The 25,019-nt window shown below is 37.0% G+C and overlaps 1 protein-coding gene across 2 annotated transcripts in view; it reads left to right on the top strand.

The window, feature by feature from the left end:
- GABRA4 (gamma-aminobutyric acid type A receptor subunit alpha4) overlaps positions 1–25,019 on the top strand; it is a 241,910-nt gene that overhangs the window by 86,319 nt on the left and 130,572 nt on the right. For both annotated transcript variants that reach the window (XM_061420066.1, XM_061420067.1), the window contains exon 9: positions 19,312–19,434. In XM_061420066.1, coding sequence (XP_061276050.1) covers positions 19,312–19,434 — 123 coding nt within the window. The remainder of the gene's footprint in view (positions 1–19,311; positions 19,435–25,019) is intronic.

Raw genomic sequence — 25,019 nt, 5'->3', positions numbered from 1 at the left:
ATGGTGTTCCGACTAGTGTCATAGAGAGAAGAGATTAAAAAAATATCTTTTTCTCCTGAATGCAAAATGGAAAGGGTATAGGCATCATTCTATTTTTGTGTGCATAATTGTTTAACCAATACATCATATAATACTCCCCCATAAATGAGACCAATACATTTTTATTCAGAAGTAAAACTTGGTTTAATGTTTCTTTTAGCAGAAAAGCAAATGTGAGGGGGAAAGCTATCGCTTTTTATTTTGGAAAAGGTTGCATTGTGAATAGAATAATACCTTCTGGCCACTCTAAGAATAAACCATAGAATTGAAAATGCCCTGTAAAGACTTGTGCTAACTGAATTATTTAAATACATCCTTTAAAGAGAAGATCTAAAATGCTGGCATTCATCATAAAAGTTGAGTGATACATAATCCATTTTTCATTACACAATTACTCCTTGCATTTCTGCCTAAGTGATGGTCTTATTTAAGCTCCTTGATCTTAATGTCTATATAGTCTGTAATGTCTATATAGTCTCACCCTTCTACATGCTGATGTCAGAATATTTCAGCTCATTTTATATTTACCTCTGGCTTCCCTGGTAGCTCAGCTGGTAAAGAATCTGCCTGCAATGTGGGAGACTTGGGTTCAATCCCTGGGTTGGGAAGATCCCTTGGAGAAGGAAATGTCACTCATTTCAGTATTCTGCCCTGGAGAATTCCATGGACTGTAAAGTCTATGGGGTCGCAAAGAGTCAGACACGACTAAGCGACTTTCACTTCACTTCACTTTAAGTTTCTATTGGCTGGTTCATCACCTGTGTGAAAAAATATTAATACTGACCATGACATTCAGGTTCCAGTTCTGATGTCGCCTTTATCCTCTCCTTCCACCTATTCTACCATCCAGCCACCCAGGACAACATGGAATTCTCTGGACATATATGCATTGGTCTCTTTTCAACCTAAATCCTTTGTTCTGATTGCCTTTCTTATGCTCTTGTCTTGTTGATGACCTCTTATAAGTATTAGCTCTAACATCAAAAATACATGTAAGAAACACAAGGAAGTCCGTTTCTCATTCTCATTAGTAGAATTAATTCATGGCACTTCCCCATATTTCCTACATCTATTTTTGTAGTAACTTTCATATGGAATTATGATTATTTGATAATATTTGTTTTTAATTTGTGTTTAATTTATAAATTAACTACATTTAGATAATGGTGTGAAGGGGCTTGGCTCCTTGATCACAAGTTCAATCTTATCTCATCAGTGTAACAGGATTAAAATTAATGTGTATATTGTCTTATGGACTTCCCATGTGGCACTAGGTAAAGAACCGACTGGCCAATGTAGGAGGCGTAAGAGATGTGAGTTCGATCCCTGGATTGGGAAGATCCCTTGGAGGAGGGCACAGCAATCCACTCCAGTATTCTTGCCTAGAGAATCTCATGGACAGAGGAGCCTGCAAAGAGTCCATGGGGTAGCCAAGAGTCAGACACGACTGAAGCAACTTAGCATGCACACATGCTTATTGCCTTATAACAAACAGGATCATAGCATATTGATTGGTAATTCATAGGTTTTTTTTTTATTTTACCTTATTTTTTTATTGAGGGATAATTGCTTTACAGAATTTTGTTTTCTGTCAAACTGCAACATGAATCAGCCATAGGCATACATATATCCCCTCCCTCTTGAACCTCCCTCCTATCTCCCTCCCCATCCCACCCCTCTAGGTTGATATGGAGCCCCTCTTTGAGTTTCCTGAGCCATACAGCAAATTCCCATTGGCTATCTATTTTACATATGGTAATATAAGTTTCCATGTTACTCTTTCCATATATCTCACCCTCTCCTCCCCTCTACCCATGTCCATAAGTTTCTCAATGTCTGTTTCTCCATTGCTTCCCTATAAATAAATTCTTTAGTACCATTTTCTAGATTCCATATATGTGTTAGAATATGATATTTATCTTTCTCTTTCTGACTCACTTCACTCTGTATAATAGATTCTAGTTTTATCCACCTCATTAGAACTGACTCAGATGTGTTCCTTTTTATGGCTGAGTTATATTCCATTGTGTGTATGCACCACAACTTCTTTATCCATTCATCTGTCAATGGGCATCTAGGTTGCTTCCATGTTCTAGCTATTGTAAATAGTGCTGCAGTGAACAATGGGATACATGTGTCTTTGTAAATTTTGGTTTCCTCAGGGTATATGCCTAGGAGTGGGATTTCTGGGTCATATGGTGCTTTTATTCCTAGTTTTTTAAGGAATCTCCATACCATCTTCCATAGTTGGTGTATCAGTTCACATTCCCAGCAACAGTGCAAGAGCATTCCCTTTTCTCCACACCCTTTCCAGCATTTATTGTTTGTAGACTTTTTGATGATGGCCATTCTGACTGGTGTGAGGTCATATATTGTTGTTTTGATTTGAATTTCTCTAATAATGAGTGATGTTGAACATCTTTTCATGTATTTGTAAGCCATCTGTATGTCTTCTTTGGAGAAATGTCTTTTTCCCAGTTTTTGATGGGTTGTTTGTGTTTCTGGCATTGAGTTGTATGAGCTGCTTGTATATTTTGGAAATTAATCCTTTGTCAGTTGTTTCATTTGCTATTATTTTCTCCCATTCTGAAGGTTGTCTTTTCACCTTGCTTGTAGGTGTGCAAGGTTTTTAAAAGCTTAAAAGCTGTGCAAAAGCTTTTAAGTTTAATTAGGTCCCACTTGTTTACTTGTTTTTATTTCCATTACTCTAGGAGGTGGGTCATAGAGGATCTTGCTTTGATTTATGTCTTCAAGTATTCTGCCTCTGTTTTCCTCTAAGTGTTTTATAGTTTCTGGTCTTACATTTAGGTCTTTAATCCACTTTTGAATTTATCTTTCTGTATGGTGTTAAGAAGTGTTCTAATTTCATCCTTTACCATGTAGCTGTCCAGTTTTCCCAGCACCATTTATTGAAGAGGTTGTCTTCTCCCCATTGTATAGTCTTGCCTCCTTTGTCAAAAACAAGGTACTGATAGGTGCATGGGTTTATTTCTGGGCTTTCTGTCTTGTTCCATTGGTCTATATTTGTGTTTTTGTGCCAGTACCATACTGTCTTGATGACTGTGGTTTTGTAGTATAATCTGAAGTCACGAAGGTTGATTCCTCCAGCTCCATTCTTCTTTCTCAAGACTGTTTGGCTATTCGGGGTCATTTGTGTTTCCATATGACTTGGAAAGTTTTTGTTGTAGTTCTGTGAAAATTGCCATTGGTAATTTGATAGGGATCACATTGAATCTGTAGATTGCATTTGGTATTATAGTCATTTTCACAATATTGATTCATCTTACCCAGTAACATGGAATATCTCTCCTTCTGTTTATGTAGTCTTTTATTTCTTTCATTAGTGTCATATAATTTTCTGTGTACAGTTCTTTTGTCTTCTTAGGTAAGTTTCTTCCTATATATTTAATTATTATTCTTTTTTTTTTTTTTTTGCAATGGTGAATGGGATTGATTCCTTGATTTCTCTTTCTGATTTTTCATTATTAGTATATAGAAATGCAGATGATTTCTGTGTATTGATTTTGTATCCTGCAACTTTTGCTAAATTCACTGATTAGCTCTAGTAATTTTCTGATACTATCTTTAGGGTTTTCTATGTACATATCATGTCATCTGCAAACAGTGAGAGATTTACTTCTTTTCTGATCTGGATTCCTTTTATTTATTTTTCTTCTGATTGCCAAAGCTAGGACTTCCAGAAGTATGTTGAATAATAGTGGTGAAAGTGGACACCCTTGTCTGGTTCCTGATCTTAGGGGGAATGCTTTCAGTGTTTCACCACTGAGAATAATGTTTGCTGTAGGTTTATCATTTATGAGACTTCCCTGGTGGCTCAGATGGTAAGCGTCTGCCTACGATGTGGGAGACCCAGGTTCAAACCCCGGGTCGGGAAGATCTCCTGGAGAAGGAAATGGTAACCTGCTCCAGTATTCTTGCCTGGAAAATCTCATGGATGGAGGAGCATGGTAGGCTACATTCCATGGGGTTGCAAAGAGTTGGACTTTGCAAAGAGTTTGCAAAGAGTTCGACTTCACTTTCTTTCTTTCTTTCTATCATATATGGCCTTTACTGTGTTGAAGTAGGTTCCTTCTATGACCATCTTTTGAAGAGTTTTAATCATAAATGGTGCTGATTTTGTCAAGGGCTTTTTCTGCATCTATTGAGATGCTCATATGTTTTTTTTATCTTTCACTATGTTAATATGGTGTATCACATTGATTGATTTGTGTATATTGAAGAATCCTTGCATTGCTGGAACAAACCCAACTTGATCATGGTGTTGGAGATTTTTGATGTGTTGCTGAATTCAGTTTGTTAAAATTTTGTTGAGGATTTTTACATCTACGTTCCTCAGTGATATTGGCCTATAGTTTTCTTTTTCTGTGTTGTCTTTGTCTGGTTTTGGGATCAGGGTAATGGTGATCCTGTAGAATGAGTTTGGAAGTGTTCCTTCCTCTGCAATTTTTGAAAGAGTTTTAGAAGGATAGGCATTAGCTCTTCTCTACATGTTTGATAGAATTCTCCTGTGAAGCCATCTGGTCCTGAGCTTTTGTTTTTTGGGAGAGTTTTGATCACAGCTTCAATTTCAGTGCTTGCAATTGGGTTGTTCATGATTTCTATATCTTCCTGGTTCAGTCTTAGAACATTGAACTTTTTAAAGAATCTGTCCATTTCTTCCAGGTTATCCATTTTATTGCCATATAGCTGTTCATAATAGTCTTTTATAATCTTTTGTATTTCTGTACTGTCTGTTGTAAACTCTCCTTTTTCATTTCTAATTTTATTGATTTGGTTCTTCTCTTTTTCCTTGATTAGTCTGGCCGAAGGTTTGTCAATTTTATCTTCTCGAAGAACCAGTTTTTAGTTTTATTAATCTTTACTTTTGTTTCTTTCATTTCTTTTTCAGATGTTTAGGCTCAGATCTTTATGATTTCTTTGTTTTTACTAATTTTGGGGGGTTTTTTGTTCTTCTTTTTCCAATTGTTTTAGGTATAAGGTTAGGTTGTCTATTTGATGTTTTTCTTGTTTCTTTAGGTAGGATTGTATTGCTATAAACTTCCCTCTAGAACTGCTTTTGCTGCATCTCATGTGTTTCGAGTTGTTGTGTTTTCATTGTCATTTGTTTTTAGAATTTTTTTATTTCCCTTTCGATTTCTTCAGTAACCTGTTAGTTATTTTAAAATGTGTTGTTTAATCTCATGTGTTTGTGTTTCTTACAGTTTTTTCTTATAATTGATATCTAGTCTCATAGCATTGTGGTCAGAGAAGATGCATGTTATGATTTCAATTTTCTTAAATTTACTGAGGTTTGATTTGTGACCCAAGATGTGGTCTATCTTGGAGAATAGTCCATGTGCACTTGAGAAGAAGGTATATTCTTCTGCTTTGGATGGAATCTCCTGAAGATATCAGTGAGATGCATCTCATCTAATGTATCATTTAAGACTTGTGTTTCCTTATTTTCTGTTTTGATGATCTGTCTATTGGTGTGAGTGGGATGTTAAATTCTCCTACTATTATTGTGTTCCTGTCAATTTCTCCTTCTATGTCTGTTGGTGTTTGTCTTATGTATTGAGCTGCTCCTATGTTGGGTGCCTAGATATTTACAATTGGATTGATCCCTTGATCATTATGTAGTGTCCTTCCTTATCTCTTGTAATCTTTAAGGTCTTTTTTGTCTGATATGAGGATTGTTACTCCAGCTTTCTTTTGCTTCCCATTTGCATGGAATATATTTTTCCATCCTCTCACTTTCAGTCTGTATGTGTCTTGAGGTCTGAAGTGGGGTTTCTTGTAGACAGCATATATATGGGTCTTGTTTTTGTATCCATTCAGCCAGTCTGTCTTTTGATTGGAGCATTTAATCCATTTACATTTAAAGTAATTATTGATATATATGTTCCTATTGTCATTTTCTTAATTGGGGTTGATTTTGTAGATCTTTTTTCTTCTCTTGTATTTCTTGGCTATATAAGTCCCTTTAACATTTGTTGTAAAGTTGATTTGGTGGTACTGAATTCTCTTAACTTTTGCTTGTTTGATAAGCTTTTGATTTCTCCAGCAATTTTGAATGAGATCTTTGCCAGGTACACTAATCTTGGTTGTAGATTTTTTCCCTTCAGTACTTTAAATATATCCTGCCATTCCTTTCTGGCCTGCAATTTCTGCTGAAAGATCAGCTGTTAAGCATATGGGATTTCCCTTGTATGTTACTTGTTGCTCTTCTCTTGCTGCTTTTAATATTCTTTCTTTGTGTTTAGTCTTTGTTAGTTTGATTAGTATATGTCTTGGTGTGTTTCTCCTTGGGTTTATCCTTTATGGGACTCTTTGTGCCTGTTGGACTTGATTGACTATTTCCTTTTCCATGTTGGGGAAATTTACAACTATAATCTCTTTAAAAATTTTCTCATACCCTTTGTTTTTCTCTTCTTCCTCTGGGACCCCTATTATTCAAATGTTGCTGCATTTGATATTGTTCCAGAGGTCTCTGAGACTATCCTCAGTTCCTTTCATTCTTGTACTTTATTCTGCTCTTCAAAAGTTATTTCCACCAGTTTATCTTCCAGCGGACTGATTTGTCCCACTGCTTCAGATATTCTGCTATTGATTCCTTCTAGAGTATTTTTAATTTCAGTAGTTGTGTTGTTTGTCTCTGTATGTTTATTCTTTAATTCTCCTAGGTTTTTGTTAATTGATTCTTGCATTTTCTCAATTTTGTTTTCAATGTTTTTAATCATCTTTACTATCATTATTCTGAATTCTTTTTCAGGAGTTTGCCTATTTCCTCTTCATTTATTTGGACTTCTGTGTTTCTAGTTTGTTTCTTCATTTGTGTAGTATTTCTCTGACTTTTCATTATTTTTTAAAACTTACTGTGTTTGATGTCTGCTTATCTGAGGCTTCAAAGTTCAATTCTTTCTTCCATTTGGTTTCTGCCCTCCTAAGGTTTGTCCAGTGATTTGTGTAAGCTTCATATAGGGTGAGATTTGTGCTGAGTTTTTGTTTGTTTGTTTTTCTTCTGATGGGCAAGACTGAGTGAGGTGGTAATCTTGTCTACTGGTGACTGGATTTGTATTTTTGTTTTGTTTGTTGTTTACATGAGGAGTCCTGCACAGGGTGATGTGCAGGTCTTGGTTGGGTGATGCCTGGTCTTGTATTGAAGTGGTTTCCTTTGTGTGATACTTTTGATATTTGATACTCCCTAGGGTTAGTTCTCTGGAAGTCTAGGGTCTTGGAATCAGTGCTCCCACTCCAAAGGCTCAGGGCTTGATTCAAGATAGACCATATTCTGGGCCATAAAACAAACCTCACTCTCAAGTCTTTAAGGCTGTAGTTGCCATAGCATGCAAACAAGAGATGAAAGGAGCTTTTCTCTGGTGTCTGCCAAACTCCTCAAACTTCAGAAGCTGAAGTCATTGCTAAACCCTTGGGGTTTGCCAATGCTCCTCTCAGCAACTGATAGATTTGTTTCATTCAATAATTTGAATTAGTTGATTGCCAAAGAGGACAGTAAGCCAACAACAGATTTCACTTTTTATATACATAATGATAAAATATTTAATTATCTAAAAAAAGTAGGATAAAACAAATTCCTTCATATAATTCCAATGTAAGGTTGTGTACTATGATGAAAACACCCTTTTTTAATGTTGAAAACTTCTCCCCCAGTTTTATTGAAGTATAATTGATGTACATGACTGTATAAATATAAGGTGTATGTATAATGATTTAACTTACATACACCATTAAATGATTACCACAAAAATTTTAGTGAATAGCCATTATCTCATAAAGACACAAAACTGAAGAAATAGAAAACGTATTTTTACTTGTGATGAGAACTCTTAACAACGTTGATCTACAACAAATAGCAGTGTTGTTCAGTCGCTCAGTCATGTCCGACTTTTGCCATCCCATTCACTGCAGCATGCTAGTCTTCTCTGTCCTTCACCATCTTCCAGAGCTTGTTCAAACTCATGTCCATTGAGTTGGTGATGCCATCTAACCATCTCATCCACTGTCATCCCCTTCTCCTCCTGCCTTCTCTCTCTCCCACCATCAGGGTCTTTTCTAATGAGTTGGCTCTTTGCATCAGGTGGCCAAAGTATTGGAGCTTCATCTAAAGCATCAGTTCTTCCAATGAATATTCAAGATTGATTTCCTTTAGGGTGGACTGGTTTGATCTCCTTGCAGTCCAAGGGAGTCTCAAGAGTCTTCTCCAATGTCACAGTTCAAAGGCATCAATTCTTCAGCACTCAGCCTTCTGTATGGTCCAACTCTCACATCCATACATGACTACTGAAAAAACCATAGCTTTGTCTAGACAGATGTTTGTTGGCAAAGTAATGTCTCTGCTTTTTAATATGCTGTCTATGTTTGTCATAGCTTTTCTTCCAAGGAGCAAACATCTTTTAATTTCATGGCTACAGTCACCATCTGCATTGATTTTGGAGCCCAAGAAAATAAAGTCTGTCACTGTTTCCACTGTTTCCCCATCTATTTGCCATGATGTGATGGGACTGGATGCCATGATCTTAGTTTTTTGAATGTTGAGTTTTAAGCCAGGTTTTTCACTCTCCTCTTTCACTTTCATTAAGAGTCTCTTTAGTTCTTCTTCACGTTCTGCCATAAGGGTGGCATCATCTGCATATCTGAGATTATTGATATTTCTCCCGGCAATCTTGATTCCAGCTTGGGCTTCATCTATCCTGCAATGTATTCTGCATATAATTTAAATAAGCAGGGTGACAATATACAGCCTTGACGTACTCCTTTCTCAATTTGGAACCAGTCTGTTGTTCCATGTCTAGTTCTAACTGTTGCTTCTTGACCTGCATACAGGTTTCTCAGGAGGAATGTAAGGTGGTCTGGTATTCCCATCTCTTTAAGAATTTTCTATAAATATAATGAATTAATAGGAATGTTAATTAGATTTATTATGTTTTACATTATATCCCTAGTACTTATTTATTTTATTTATTCTATAATGTACCTAGTTTGTACCTTTTGAATGCTTTCATCCAATTCTCACTCCACCGCACTCTCCACTCCTGGTAACCACAAATGTGACCTCTTTTTCTGCCTTCTTTTGATCTTGTTTCTCAGTCTTGTTTTGAAGTATAATTGACCTGAAACATGTTAGTTTCTATTATACAACATAGTGATTTGATATTTCTATGCATTTCAAAATAATCACCATGAAAAGTGTGGTTATGTCACCATATAAAGATATTACAAAGTTATTGATTATATTTCCCATACTGTGTATTTTATAATCATGACTCATTTATTTTGCAACTGGAAATTTGTACCTTTCTCCTCATGTTTCTCTCCTCTGACAGTCACCTTTTTGTTCTCTGTACGTACAACTTTTTTTCTCTTTTATATTTTTTCATTTGCTTTGTCATTCAGAATCTACATATAAATTAAATCATATAGTATTTGTCTTTCTGTCTGAGTTACTTCACTTATCATAATATCCTCTGGGTCCATACATGTTGTCACCAAATGCAAGATTTCATTCTTTTTTATGGTTTATGGCTGACTTATATTCCATTGTGTGCAGATTGATATATGTATCTATATATAATTACATATCTCATATCTTCTAAATCAGTTTGTTTGTTGATAAGCATTTAGGCTGCTTCCATGTCTTGGCTATTATAAACTGTGGTATAATGAACAGAGGAGTGTGTATGTCTTTTCTAATTTTTGTTTTCATGTCTTTGGATAAATACCCATGTGTGGAATTGCTGGATCATATGGTCATTCTATTTTTACTTTTTTGAGGAGTCTCCATACTGTTTTCCATGGTGGCTGCACCAATTTATGTTCCCACCAACAAAGCAAGAGGATTCCCTTTTCTCTACATCTTGGTCAACACTTTTTATCTGTTTTTTTTTTTTTTTTTTTTTACAATAGTCAATCTAACAGGTATGAGGTGGTATCTCATTGCAGTTTTGATTTGCATTTCCCTGGTGATTAGTGATGTTGAGCATCTTTTCATGTGTCTGTTGGCCATGTGTATATCTTGTTTGAAACAGTGTTCAGATCTGCTGCCCATTTGGAGAAGGAAATGGCAACTTGCACCATTATTCTTGCCAGGATAATCCCAGGGACAGGAGCCTGGCAGGCTCCAGTCCACGGTGTCACAAAAAGTCAGACGTGACTGAGCACACACACTCAAAGATAGAAAAGAAACTGTGGAAATAAAGACAGAGTAAGGGCAGAGAAGAAAATAAAATGAAATGTTTGTTTCACAGTCATGTCTGACTCTTTGTGACCCCATGAACTGTAGCATGCCAGGCTGATCCAGTATTTTACTTTCAATGTGTTTATATTACTTTTAAGTCTACATGATATATGGATGGATGAGCACTTATATACCCGTGATTTTTATTCACTTACTTTACTCATTTGAGGAAAGAAACATGTCTGGTACTATGTAAGTAATGGAAACATTTGTGTATGATATAGATATATTTTTGTATCAATACTAATGATTTTACTTTTAAATTTAAGATTTACAGTGTCTTCAGAGTTTATATATGTCTTGTCATCTGATATGATGAAGCTGAAAATATTTTTAATTAAGTCAATGCATGCTGGCACAAATTATTAAGCAGGGACACACATATACATACAAACACAATATTGTAAATGAGAGACAACAAACTAAGATATTTAAGGTGACAATCTACTACCTAGAAGTAGGTTAATATAGTGCTAGTTCAGGGGCTCTAGGTTCATAGATCACTTAGTAGCGTGTGACATTAGACTTATCATTTAATCTCATTGCTGTTTAGTCTCCTCATCAGTCAAATAAGAATAATCACCTGAAGAGTGATTTTGATGTGAATCAACTCACCTCATGAGTTGATTCATGTGAATATGTTTTGAAAAATACCTGGCTCATAGTTAAATGCTCAATAAATGATGGGTTTTATTCTCAGTTATCAATTGAGCCTAACAAACTTCCCTGACATTTGGTGGCTTAAAAACATCAATTTATTATTTACCTTTGTTGTTCTTTTGGCTCAACTGAGTGGTTCTCACTTGCAGTCTCAGATACAGTTGCAGTCAAACGGCAGGTGAAGATGGGGCCATAGGAAGTTTTTATACTCCCAGACCTAATTCTTGGACTGAGAGGACCACAATTATGGTGGTTATTTGAGGATTCCTGTCTGTATGTGGCCATTTTGTGCCTTCCCATGACAAGGCAGTTTCATTAATCAGATTTTATATAGGGCAGCTAGCTTTCCCTGGAGCAAGCATTCCAAGAGATAGGAAGTAGAAGCAGCACGTCTATCAATGTCCATCCTACAAACTGGCACAAATATGGTGCTTGTGCCATGTTCTCTAGGTCAAAATGGAGTCCTTTCAGATTCAAGAAGAGGGGACTCAAACCTTACCTCTCAGTGGGATGTGTGTCAAAGGATTATAGCCATCTTTAATCTATCACATATATTAACATTATTCAGTGGCCTATTTAATGAATACCAACATTTCATGACTTCTTGGCAGTTGATGACCTCTGTGGAATTTAGATACATTTGCCCTAGATTCTCAATATTACAATGTTAAAAAAAAATGGTATTTGAACAATTAGCATTATAATCACTGGAGAGTTCCAACCTATGAAAAAGACAACCCCAGCTTTATCCCCCACTGGCTTGCATCATGTGGAGTGCTGTTGTGTATACCACCATTACCTAATAGTTAAAGATCAATTCAGAGAAGAAACATTTGTTTTTCCATAAAATCCATTGAGGATACATCTCTCTGTTTTAAAACATGAAACAAGATTGTGAGAGAACTGGGTACATATGTTGCTGTCAACAGGGTATAAAAATTAGAGGTCATTCAGGTTCCAGGGAAAAGAATTACTGGGGCAGGGTGGCTTCTTCCTAAACCTTAGCTAAAAATGGCAGCACAGTTAAGTAAAGGGAGTTCAAAGTTTGGGATGGTGACAGTGGAGATATGTTTTTCTGCTCCTGTTGCACCAGCCCCTTAACCATCCCTTTATTTAGCTAACTGACTCCAGACCTTAGTGAACTGGCACTTGAGCCAGTTAAAGTGGCAATTTGAAACAAAGAAATTTTAAAATTAGTTTTGGAGGTTCAATTCAGTTCAGTTCAGTCGCTCAGTTGTGTCAGACCCTTTGCGACCCCATGGACTGCAGCAGCCAGGCTATCTGTTCATCACCAATTCCCAGAGCATACTCAAACTCATGTCCATCAAATCGGTGATGCCATCCAGCCATCTCATCCTCTGTGGTCCACTTCTCCTTCTGCCTTCTATCTCTCCTAGCATCAGGGTCTTTTCCAATGAGTCAATTCTTGCCATCAGGTGGCCAAAGTATTGGAGTGTCAGCTTCAGCATCAGTCCTTCCAGTGAATATTCAGGAATGATTTCCTTTGGGATTGACTGGTTAGATCTCCTTGCACTCCAAGGGACTCTTAAGATTCTTTTCCAACACCACAGTTCAAAAGCTTCAATTCTTCGGTGCTCAGCTTTCTTTATGGTCCAACTCTCACATCCATACATGACTACCGGAAAAATCCTAGCTTTGACTAGATGGACCTTTGTCAGCAAAGTAATGTCTCTGCTTTTTATATGCTAAGTTGGTCATAGCTTTTCTTCCAAGGAGCAAGCATCTTTTAATTTCATGATTGCAGTCACCATCTGCAGTGATTTTGGAGCCCAAGAAAATAAAGTCTCTCACTGTTTCCATTGTTTCCCCATCTATTTGCCATGAAGTGATGGGACCGGATACCATGCCATGATCTTCTTTTTTTGAATGTAGAGTTTTAAGTTTTTTCACTCTCCTCTTTCACTTTCATCAAAAGGCTCTTTAGTTCCTCTTTGCTTTCTGCCATAAGGGTGGTGTCATCTGCATATGAGAGGTTATTGATATTTCTTCCTGCAATCTGGATTCCAGATTGTGCTTCATCCAGCCCAGTATTTTGCATGATGTCCTCTGTATATAAGCTAAATAAGCAAGATGACAATATACAGCCTTGACTCCTTTCCCTATTTGGAACCAGCCTGTTGTTCCACGTTTTGAGGTTCAGTATCACAAATTTAGACAGGCGGTTCCAATGACCTAAATAAATGGAGAAGTCATTTCTGTCTAATATCCTGCACAGTATTAGCTATAAAGAAAATAAAAATAAAAACTTGCCAGGAAACATAATCTCTCAAGCATTCATGTGGTACTAATGTAGTTAGATATTTATTTTTAACCTGAATCACTTCTTGATGATGATATATTATTTTATGACATCTCCTACTAAATTCCATTGTTTGTTTCATTAAAAAATTTTTTTTGATTTTTTTTTCAAGTGTATGATTCTACTGCAATCATACACTTGCAGTAGAGTGGTTGTAGAATCACAGCACAGCACTCAAAAATCAATTTCCAAGTAAATTAATTTATTCACTTGGATTTCTTAAACACCTTGAAGTGTATGCATATAATAAAAATGAACCACTTAAAATCTCCTCTTATGTCCTATCCCTTTCCCCATATTCCACAGTCATTCCCATTTCCCTGCCTCCAAAAGTCTTCATAAATGCCTCCTTAAGGACCTATATCATTCACCTCTCATTTTTTACAGCTTTCTGCCTAACTCTCTAGTTTGCTTCTTCTTCATATTCCATTGTTCTTTAAAACAAAGCATCAGACTTTACTTTCACCACCAGACACATGCACAACTGGTCATCGTTTCTGCTTTGGCTCAGCCTCTTCACACTTTCTGGAGCTATTTCTCTCCTCTTCCCCAGTAGCATATTGGACACCTACTGACCTGGGGGCCTTATCTTCCAGTGTCATATCTTTTTGTCTCTTCTTACTGTTCATGGAGTTCTCAAGGCAAGAAGACTGAAGTGATTTGCCACTCCCTTCTCCAGCGGACTACGTTTTGTCCTTGAATATTCATTGTAAGGACTGATGCTGAAGCTGAAGCTTCAATACTTTGGCCACCTGATGTGAAAAGCCAACTCATTGGAAAAGACCCTGAAGTTGGAAAAGACTGAGGGCATGAGGAGAAGGAGCGACAAAGGATGAGATGGTTGGATGGCATCATCGCCTCAATGGACATGAGTTTGAGAAAACTCTGGGAGATATTGAAGGACAGGGAAGTATGGTGTGCTGCAGTCCCTTGGGTCACAAAGAGTTGGACACGACTGAGTGACTGAACAACAACAACATATTCCATTATGAACAAAATAACCCATCAGGCAATTGACAAAATTTTCTTCAGAGAATTTCGATCATTCCTTCTCTCCAACTTGGATTCTGAATGGATCTAAATTTAGAAGTAGGAGTAGTGTGATCAGTTTTCAGAGATAGAAAAAAGAAAAATGTAGGAAAAGAAGAGAGGTAATACAGGGTGCCAATTTTCACTTCTGAAGTTAAGCTCTATGATGGAACAACAACAACAAAAAATCTACATGGTTAGAAATAACTATAAAGGGAGGAAAGTACATAAAATATATGTAGTTGAGTTGGAGAAGATCTTTTGAAAAGGGATTGCTTCCACACCTTTTCTGAAGACTTTCTGAAAGTGTCAGGCTCACAGAAGTGTGCCACAGAAAAGATTGTATATCCCATTTCTTGGCATCTTGTCCAAAATAGTATTTATCCCAGATTTTAAATTTTTGATTAAAAATTAGTCTTTATGTTTGTACTAAAATAAGTCAGCTATTTGTTAGATCTTAGCCTTATTCTTCTGACTTCTACCATGGTCTCATTTAGAAACGTGAAGCATGTATAACAAACAAAATTCTGATTTTGTTTGTTATGCATGATCAAACCTCAGAAACAACCAATAGTAGATTGTCTCTGGTTCTTGTCTTTCCAGACCCAATATAACCAACATCTTTCCATTAAGAATATTAGGTAAGATACTAATAAAGCAACATGATCTGGGACACTAGCAGCTTAGGGCAGCTAAGAGAACTAACTTCTGGTCTTGGGTCATGGTGAGCAAGCTTTCTGATGCTGTTCTTCTTACTGTCCTGTTGGGGTACCATCCTGCTGTGACCTGGTTCAATAGGCCTTTGAGAGACAGAGGTCCTCCTTTAGATGCCAAAGGATGTACTCAGTGAAACATTGCAGATAAGGCACACAAAACAAGCCTGGGCAACTGAGGCTAACTTATACTACTCTTGAGCTCATGAATAAGCTGAATTTTCTTGTCACAGTTGTTTTGTCATTTATTATATATTATAATAAAGTACTTTATTATTTAGTAAAATTTTAACTTGCAATAAGCCTTTTCATAAACAATCAGACTTAAAAAAAGGAAAGTGTATATTAAATGAGATTTTAAATATTAAATTTCTGTTTTTAAGAAAGTTCATAGTGATATCACTACCAAAGCCAGAAGCGATAGATTTGCAAAAGAATCATCAGCATTTACTTCAAAGGTTAGTAGTTATTTTAAGAAGACTGTACTGGAAGATAAGAAATTAACCCACACATGGCTACAGAAGGTGCATCTATACATTTCATTGTGAAATAAATATTTTCCTTTAGAGCAAATGACTATTTATCTAGTTGTTTTTATTATATTTTTAATCCCAAATATTTTAGTGCATGCAGTTTGATATATTGGCTATTACATAAGGCCGGTTTTGTATTATATTGCTATTTGGTGCTTCAGATAAATTCCCATGCTTTTTCTTTACTATTCAGCTTGTGGAATCACATTAAAACCTGAAAATTCATTCCTCAAAAGTAAAACATCTTCTATTTTTGTGAATGTCATTTTATATTAAGTTAAAAGGATTATATTTAAAATAAACTTATCTTCAGTGATATGAATTTAAATTGGGCAGGTCATAAGATCATAGTAAAAGATAAAAATTCTTACTGAGAAATATATGCAATGACTATATCCTCAGAATTGGTGGTGGTATGTACATAATTCATAAATGCATCCAAACTGCAATTGACTTGTAAGCTATTAATTGTCAAACTTCACAAATAATGTTAGGTGCAGATATACCTTGGTTTTTTTTGTGTGTGTGCTTCATGTCACTGTGTTTTGTAGATACTGAGTTTTTTGCAAATTGGAGGTTTGTGACAACTCTCCTTTGGGCAAATCTATTGGAGACATTTTTCCAACAACATTTGATCACCTCGTGTCTCTGTGTCACATTTCAGGAATTCTTGGAATATGTCAAACCTCTTCATTTTATTATATTTGCTATAGTGATCTGGATTAGTGATCTTTGATGTTACTACTATGACTTGCTGAAGGCTCAGATGATGGCTAGTATATTTTAGCAATAAAATATTTCTTAATAAAGGTATATTTTTAATTTTAATTACGGTATATACATTGTCTTTTTTTAGATATAATGCTATTGTACATTTAATAGACTACAATGTACTTGAACATAAATTTTATATGTGCTGGGAAGACAAAAAGTGTGTGTAACTTGATTTATTTGATATTTGCTTTGTTCTGGTGGTCTTGGGCTGAATTTACAATACCTCTGAGATATGCCTGTATATAGATGACCTTCAGCATCTGCAGATTTCACATCCACAGATTCAACCAACCAAAGATTGAAAATATTTGAAAAAAATTTTCAGAAATTTATGAAAAGCAAAACTTAAATTTGTGGTACACACGTAGCTATTTATATAGCGTTTACATTGCTTCAAATATTGTAAGTAATCTAGAGATAATTTAAAGTAAATGGGAGAATGTACATAGGTTATATGCATATTCTATGGAATTTTATATGAGGAACTAGAGCATCCATGAATTACTACTGTATATAACAGTTTGATGAATTAAACTATAAAACATTTTGTGATAAAACCAGAATTGGCTACCCCCTCCAAAAAAAAAACAACAACACTCAAACATAATAGCATATATTTTCTCTCTTTAGTTTCTCCTTAATAAGATTTTATGAATATTTAATTCTTTAAAAATACATTTTAAAATAAATTTAATTATCTAAAAAGCTACTCAAGTTTTTATAAACCAAAGTTAAAAATTTTGTTGCATTGTTTAAAATTCATTTAGAAATTTTAAACAGTTCAAAAGCTGTGCTAATGGAATTCAGATTTTTGAAGATATTACAGGTATTGAAAAAGTGCTTGTGACACAAGAAAGACATTTATATTTACCTCTCCAAACTAAATAACCTAATCAAGTTCACATGAATTTTAAATGATGCATAATGTAAGATTTAATTTTGACATTCTATAATTATTTCTTGGGATATTTTAACTCATATGAAGAATCTTTTGATGGAGTGCTTATTAAAACAGGATAAATTTGCATTCTTAGAGAAAATAAATGAAATTTAAGAGGCTCTCCAATTTGCAGCATCTAAGTTTGGCAAAACCTTCAAAAAGATCATAAATAATGGAAAACATTTTATGAAACTTGTATCATACAAATGTTTGCTGAAGATTGTTACTTTGAGTAGAGACAAAAAAGACAGTACTTGGGAAAATATTTGGACTGGAAATTATATATTTTAAGAAAAACTGGAAATGAGATTTTCTGTTTAGCATAATTTCTCTGAGTTTATTTTCTAAATTTAAAATATTATCTACAGTGAGGAGTAAATTAAAGATGTCAAAATTTCCCATATATCAACCATAAGATACATATTTGACAAGACTGAAGGCAATTAAAAAATTTTAAAACAGTAACACCATATTGGGAAAGGCAATGGCAACCTACTCCAGTACTCTTGCCTGGAAAATCCCATGGATGGAGGAGCCTGGTAGGCTGCAGTCCATGGGGTCGCGAAGAGTAGGGCAGGACTGAGCGACTTCACTTTCACTTTTCACTTTCGTGCCTTGGAGAAGGAAATTGCAACCCACTCCAGTGTTCTTGCCTGGAGAATCCCAGGGATGGGGGAGCCTGGTGGGCTGCCGTTTACGGGGTCGCACAGAATTGGACACGACTGAAGCAGTTTACGGAGAAGGCGATGGCACCCCACTCCAGTACTCTTACCTGGAAAATCCCATGGACGGAGGAGCCTGGTAGGCTGCAGTCCATGGGGTCGCGAAGAGTCAGACACGACTGAGAGACTTCAGTTTCACTTTTCACTTGCATGCATCGGAGAAGGAAATGGCAACCCACTCCAGTGTCCTTGCCCGGAGAATCCCAGGGATGGGGGAGCCTGGTGGGCTGCGGTCTATGGGGTTGCACAGAGTCGGTCACGACTGAAGCGACTTAGCAGCAGCAGCAGAAGTGACTTAGCAGCAGACTTAACAGTAGCAAAAGCGACTTAGCAGCTGCAGCAACAGCAGCAGCAACACCATATTAAAAATGTATTCTTCAGGAAAATATTAGTGACAGTATTACAGACAATAAAGGCTGAAACTAATTAAAATACATTAAGATTTGCCAAGAATTACCATTTGCTGTTTTTTAATATTAATGAAGACATCTTCAAGTTTTTGCTTAAATATAGTTTAACTTTGAGAAATAATTTTATTTTAAAAAATGAATTTTGAATTGCTGTCTATACTAAATTCGCCAATATAAAATCTCAAAAATTTATAAATTTATTTTATTGTCCCCTTTCACTTTCAGGGGTCCTAGCTTGGAAAACATGGTTACTGTAATTAATCGGAGAAGGCAATGGCACCCCACTCCAGTACTCTTGCCTGGAAAATGCCATGGATGGAGGGGCCTGGAAGGCTGTAGTCCATGGGCTCGCTGAGGGTCGGACACGACTGAACGACTTCACTTTCACTTTTCACTTTCATGCATTGGAGAAGGAAATGGCAACCCACTCCAGTGTTCTTGCCTGGAGAATCCCAGGGACGGGGAAGACTGGTGGGCTTCCGTCTAAGGGGTCGCACAGAGTCGGACACGACTGAAGTGACTTAGCACCATAATTAATAACCTGGCATGCTTAGGAGAGGTCAGATACACTGCAAGACTTGTGGCTCATTCTCTGATTACAGGCTCTTTCAAATTTCCCTCACGGCCAGGTGGGATTAAGATATAACTGAAAGAAACAACCGGAGAGTTTGCCATAAGATCGCTGTGACAAAGAAGGAAAAGATTCCCACCGGAAAGACCATGCATTATGTTAAGGAACAGGAACCCTTGTCCCAGTGCTGTTTCCTTTACATGGAGGGACACATACAAGAACAACACCCTTAACGGTTCTCGATCTTTGGACTTCTTCCTGTATAGCCTGTGGCAATTAGCTATCTGATTGGTCAGTTCTGAAAGAGGAAGTCGGGATGTGACCCGCCCCTTTATTTCCTTTTAGGGAGGAGCGATTTCTAATAGGTTCCCACCTCACTCGGCACTCAGGCCCCCAGGCGGTAAAGTTGACAGGCGACGAATTTGCTTCTGCGCCATCTTCCGTTGGACGCTGTCTGGCCAGTGTTTGGTAAGTCTAATTCTGGAGTTCAGTATCAGTAAGCCTGCGGTTATAAGCCATACTTAATTAAGTACCTTCTCTAGCAGTTGTAAGGAAATATTTTGGTTTTCCTGCCGCTTTTTTTTTTTTTTTTTCATTTCTCTCAAGGGAAGAGAGAGAGTTTACTTACGGGACCCTTCTCACATGCAGACATCTAGAATATAGAGTGGGAGTAAAGAGAAAACGAAAAAGAGAAATCTGTGTTTTAGAGTGTTTATGGAGTAACACTTCGGGTGCATGCTTATGGCATGGTTGGAGTGGGAGGTATTGGACAGTGTTGCACTAGGCACTGACCACATATTTTCAGCAGTAGGGAGCTGTGACAACGTATTTTCAGTGGTAAGGGGCTGTTCCAGCTTATGGCAATTTTGTTTACAGGAGAGTGGCTGTTTTTATATAAGCAGACGCCGATTTCTGTAGCGGGCAAGTCTGCATACTTTGGGATGTAAGCAAAGGTAGGCAAGCTTCAAGGGCTCAGCAAGAAAATCTGACCAGTACCACTGAGATATCCTTATTAAATGCATCCTAGCCAAATAGTTGCTGCTGCTTGACCTTAAATTCTACATATTTGATTATTTCTAAGTAGCCTTGTCAGAGACAAGGGTTTGATTATAGAGAGTCTTTTCGTGTACCAGCCTTTTTTAGGTCTCAAAGTGTTTCTACTGTAATCAGCAGTATCTGCAGGATGTATTTAGTGCTAGGCTTAGGTTGTGGCAGAGAAAATATGAAATTCTGGTTATTTTTTATATTGTTTGGAGTCCTTTTCAGAGTCAAGAGAGGAAACAGAGGGACAAATCTAGGAGTCATGTGACTTGTTCCTATGTTTAAAAGTTTCTCCTATCTCTTTGGGGAGATGCAACAGGACTTAGTGACTAAACCACCACCACTTATCTCTTGATCTCAAGTGGCCCTAAATTTGATAATTTCATACAGTCTGACCATGACTTTTCACTGCTGAGATTCAAATTGTGACTCCACCAATAGGAGGTTGATGGATACCAAAATTAAAAAAAAAAAAAGAGAACCCTTACTGTAAAGAGTATCTTGTTTAGTCCCTCAGCATGTCCAACTCTTTTATGACAGGCTTCTCTGTCTGTGGGATTTCCCAAGCAAGAATACTGGAGTGGGTTCTCATTTCCTTCTCCAGAGGATCTGCCTGATGCAAGGATTGAACTTCGGTCTCCTGCATTGTGGGCAAATTCTTTACCGCTGAGCCACCAGGGAAGCCGATAAGGACCATATAACTTACTAAATTCAGAAGGAAAAATAACTCAATAAAACGATTGCAAAAATAGTGTCTAAGAAAACAAGTCAGATAGGCTTGTGCTTGGGAATCTCTGGTTCTAATGATTGCATTTGCTTAGTTTGAGGTATTCAAGTAATTTAAAATTCGTGCTCAGGTTAATACAGAACAATGGAAACAAATGAACAATGGAAACAAAAGAAAAACTGGCGGAGAATAAAACTTATTTTAGAAGAAAACTTGAGAAATTATGAAGTGAATTGACAAAGGTGACGTAGAAAATTACACTTTGAAGTTCCAGTAGACATCTATAAGGGAGAAATAGAGAGTCAAGGGGATGTAAATGCTGTTCAACAGAGTATAAGAAAAGGGAGAGGTGTTTAGTTGTTACTAGATTGAAATAGGTCCCCAGGTCCCAAATTAATCAAAAAGAGAAAGAGGCAGGGTCTCAAATGGAATGTCTCTTTCAAAGAGAGTCAAGAAACAATTGAGGTAAGAAAATGATATAAAGTGCATTAGAACAGAATCTTAAATAGTGAGAAAAGTAGGAAGGTCTGTAGAATATACAGAGTATCATTAGGTGATTTTCAGGTACTATAGTCTTTGTAGATTTGCAGAGAGATATACTTAGTTTGTGCCTTAAAGGAATATGCCCAAGAATTAGGACTGAAGACAAGGCTCAGCAAGATAAGGCACATTGCAAGGAACAAGGCAAGAAGATGAGTTAAATTTAAGCTTGTATAGGCTTGATATCAGTCTGAGAGAAAAGTCTTTTTTTGTGGAATTATCCATCTCAGAGAAGTGGGGGATAAGAAATCTGTTTAAATAGTAGATACTTTTAGTAAACTCAGAATGTAGTGATTTCATCATTGATAGTTGAAATGATTCTGGAATTTAAGAAATGGAGGAAGAAATTAGAAAAAAAACAAAACAAAACCCACAAACCCTGATGTCTGGAAAAGATAAAAAGGAAGGCAAGTATTCATTTCCAGCAAACAGCAATAATCTGTTATATTTTGGAGAACAGACCAAATTAATAAGCAGGTTAAGCAGTTAGAAACTCAACTTTTGAAATGGATTAAATGGTTAACAAATTAACTCCAACTTTCTGAAAGGTATAGGAAGATAAAAAGTAGAGGCATATTTTATTGCTGTAGAAAAATGTGTAGCAGAAAAAAAAATGCTATTCAAGGCCTGAACACTTCAGTGATGAAAGGCACTGCCCGCAGGAGCATATGGAAGGGCTATTAGTTCTCAGTGGGCCCCTAGGCTCTCAGGCTTCAGAAACATCAATTGCAGCTTCACTTCAGGAATCAACTTTTGAGAGTGATTTTTCAGCCAAAATAAATAAGATAAAAAGGAAACCCTCTCTGAGATACAGGTTTCACCAGCTAAGCCATTCCGTAGCAAGAGGCAGTGGAAAGAGCCACTGTCATATAGGATTGAAAATATCTGCTTTCTGGAGGTAGTAAGGCTTATTTCATGAGATAGAGTTTCCACGTCCAGTAGTAACAGAGTGTCAAAAACTGGAAGTTAAAGGAGAGAACAGAAATGAAGAGGTTTTAAAAATATGTTGCAGAGGGAAAAATTATACTTCAAGTAAAATCTGGTGATCTTGACTGCAGAATTTTAAACTTTTCTGAAAGTCAGGAATGTCTGAAATGTCAGTCCAAGAGAGGCAGTGGTATGCTAAATGCATTTTTGTGCCTAGATTGATGAGTCCATAGTGTCATAATTAATGTACTAATAGTTTCCTGGAATCTGTACTGCTCACACAGACTTACAAGCATCCAGATAAAGCTAAAACCAATAATATTTCCAGGTATACTTCTTCCTTTTCGTGCATACTCAGTCGCTCAGTCCTGTCCAACTCTTGGTGACCCTATGGGCTGTAGCTTGTTAGGCTCCTCTGTCCAGGGGATTCTCCAGGCAAGAATACTGGAGCGGGTTGCCATTTCCTACACCAGGGGATCTTCCCAACTCAGGGATCAAACCTGCATCTGTTGTGTCTCCTGCTTTGGCAGGTGGATTCTTTACCGCTTGTGCCACCAATTCTGATTTTTAAGAACACAGTGTTTTAGGGGGATATCTAGTCTAGAATCTGGGAATGTCTTATATTTAAGTTTTAGTGCTCTGGGGCCAGTTTTAAGTTTATATGTTAATTTACTTTTGTTTTTGAACCATACATTCCAAACTCAAAAACTTGTAATTCAAAAACTAAAAAAATATACATTGATAAATCTAATTTCTGTTATATTTCTTTCAAGTTGTACTTACTGATATTTACTTGTTTAACATGGGATTCCCAGGTGCTTCAGGGGCAGAGAATTTGCTTGCCAGGCAAGAGACCCTGATTTGATCCCTGTGTAGAGAAGATGCCCTGGAGAAGGAAATGGCAACCTAATCCAGTATTCTTGCCTGGGAAATTCCTTGGATGGAGGAACCTGGCAGGCTACAGTCCAGGGAGTCGCAAAGAGTTAGACACGACTTTGCCACTAAACAGAAGCAGCAGTTGTTTAACAAACATTACTGTAATTGTTAGTAAATGCCCAATATTGTCCTGTGTACTTTGCAGTTGTTAACTCATTATTTTTGTGTATCAATCCCTAAAGTAAGAATTCCTACAATTTCCATTTTATAGATCATCTAAAAGACTTTAATTAATTTGTAAGTGTGAGAGATAGACCCAGGCAGTTTGGTTTGAGTTAGACTATGTGGGAAATTCTTAAAGAGATGGGAATACCAGACAATCTTACCTGCCTCCTGAGAAACCTGTATGCAGGTCAAGAAGCAACAGTTAGAAACAGACATGGAACAACAGACTGGTTCCAAATTGGGAAGGAATGCCTTAAGGCTGTATATTGTCACCCTGCTTATTTAAGTTATATGTAGAGGACATCATGAGAAATGCTGGGCTGGATGAAGCACGGGCTGGATGAAGCACAGGCTGGAATCAAGATTTCTGAGAGAAATATCAATAATCTCAGGTATGACAGATGACATCACCCTTATGGCAGAAAGTGAAGAGGAACTACAGAGACTCTTGATGAAAGTGAAAGAGAAGAGTGAAAACCTGGCTTAAAACTCAACATTCAAAAAGCTAAGATCATGGCATCCAGTCCCATCACTTCATGGCAAATAGATGGGGAAACAATGGAAACAGTGAGAGACTTTTTTTCCTTGGGCTCCAAAATCACTGCAGATGGTGACTGCAGCCATGAAATTAAAAGACGCTTGCTCCTTGGAAGAAAAGCTACAACCAACCTAAACAGCATACTAAAAGGCAGAGACGTTACTTTGCCAACAAAGGGCAGTCTAGTCAAGGCTATGGTTTTTCCAGTAGTCCTGTATGGATGTGAAAGTTGGACCATACAGAAGGCTGAGCACTGAAGAATTGATTGTTTTGAACTGTGTTATTGGAGAAGACTCCTGAGAGTCCCTTGGACTGCAAGGAGATCCAACCAGTCCCTCCTAAAGGAAATCAGTCCTGAATATTCATTGGAAAGACTGATGCTGAAGCTGAAGCTCCAATACTTTGGCCACCTGGTGCAAAGAGCTGACTCATAGAGAAGACCCTGATGCTGGGGAAGATTGAAGGCAGAAGAAGGAGATGACAGGATGAGGTGGTTGGATGGTATCACTGACTCAATGGACATGAGTTTGAGCAAGCTCTGGAAGATGGTGAAGGACAGGGAAGTCTGGTGTCCTGCAGTCCTTGGGGTTGCAAAGTTTAAATGCAAATGTATGCATATATGAATACATATTTTTAATTTTGCCTTTTCTCTACAAAAGAAATCAAATTTTATATACTGTTCTACATCTTGTTTTTTCCCTTAGTTGCTCATTCTAGAAATGCTTCCATATCAATAGGTAGAGAGCTTCTTTCTCATGGTATAAAATATTAATATAGCGTAACATGAATATTTGCTATGTGAATGTATCATAGTTTATTTAAATATTCCCCTGTTGATAGACACTTGAGTGATTTCCCTTCTTTTGCAATTAAAAATAGTAGTTTGGTAATAAGCTTATATACTTCTCATTTTTGGCAAGTTATCTATAGTATAAATTCTGAGACTTGATTTTTTGGATCAGAAGTTAAATGCATATATAACGTTGTTTGGTGATGGTGGTTTAGTCGCTAAGTTGTGTCTGACTCTTGTGACCCCATGGACTGTAGCCTGCCAGGCTCCTCTGTCCGTGGGATTCTCCAGGCAAGAGCATTGGAGTGGGTTGCCATTTCCTTCCCCAGGAAATCTTCTTAACCTAGGAATCAAACCCAGGGCTCCCACATTGCAGGCAGATTCCCTAC

Source organism: Bos javanicus, chromosome 6 (genome assembly GCF_032452875.1).
Source record: "Bos javanicus breed banteng chromosome 6, ARS-OSU_banteng_1.0, whole genome shotgun sequence".
NCBI lineage: Eukaryota > Metazoa > Chordata > Mammalia > Artiodactyla > Bovidae > Bos > Bos javanicus.
The sequence above is the reverse complement of the archived record's forward strand: the minus strand, read 5'-3'. Positions and strand labels throughout refer to the sequence as shown.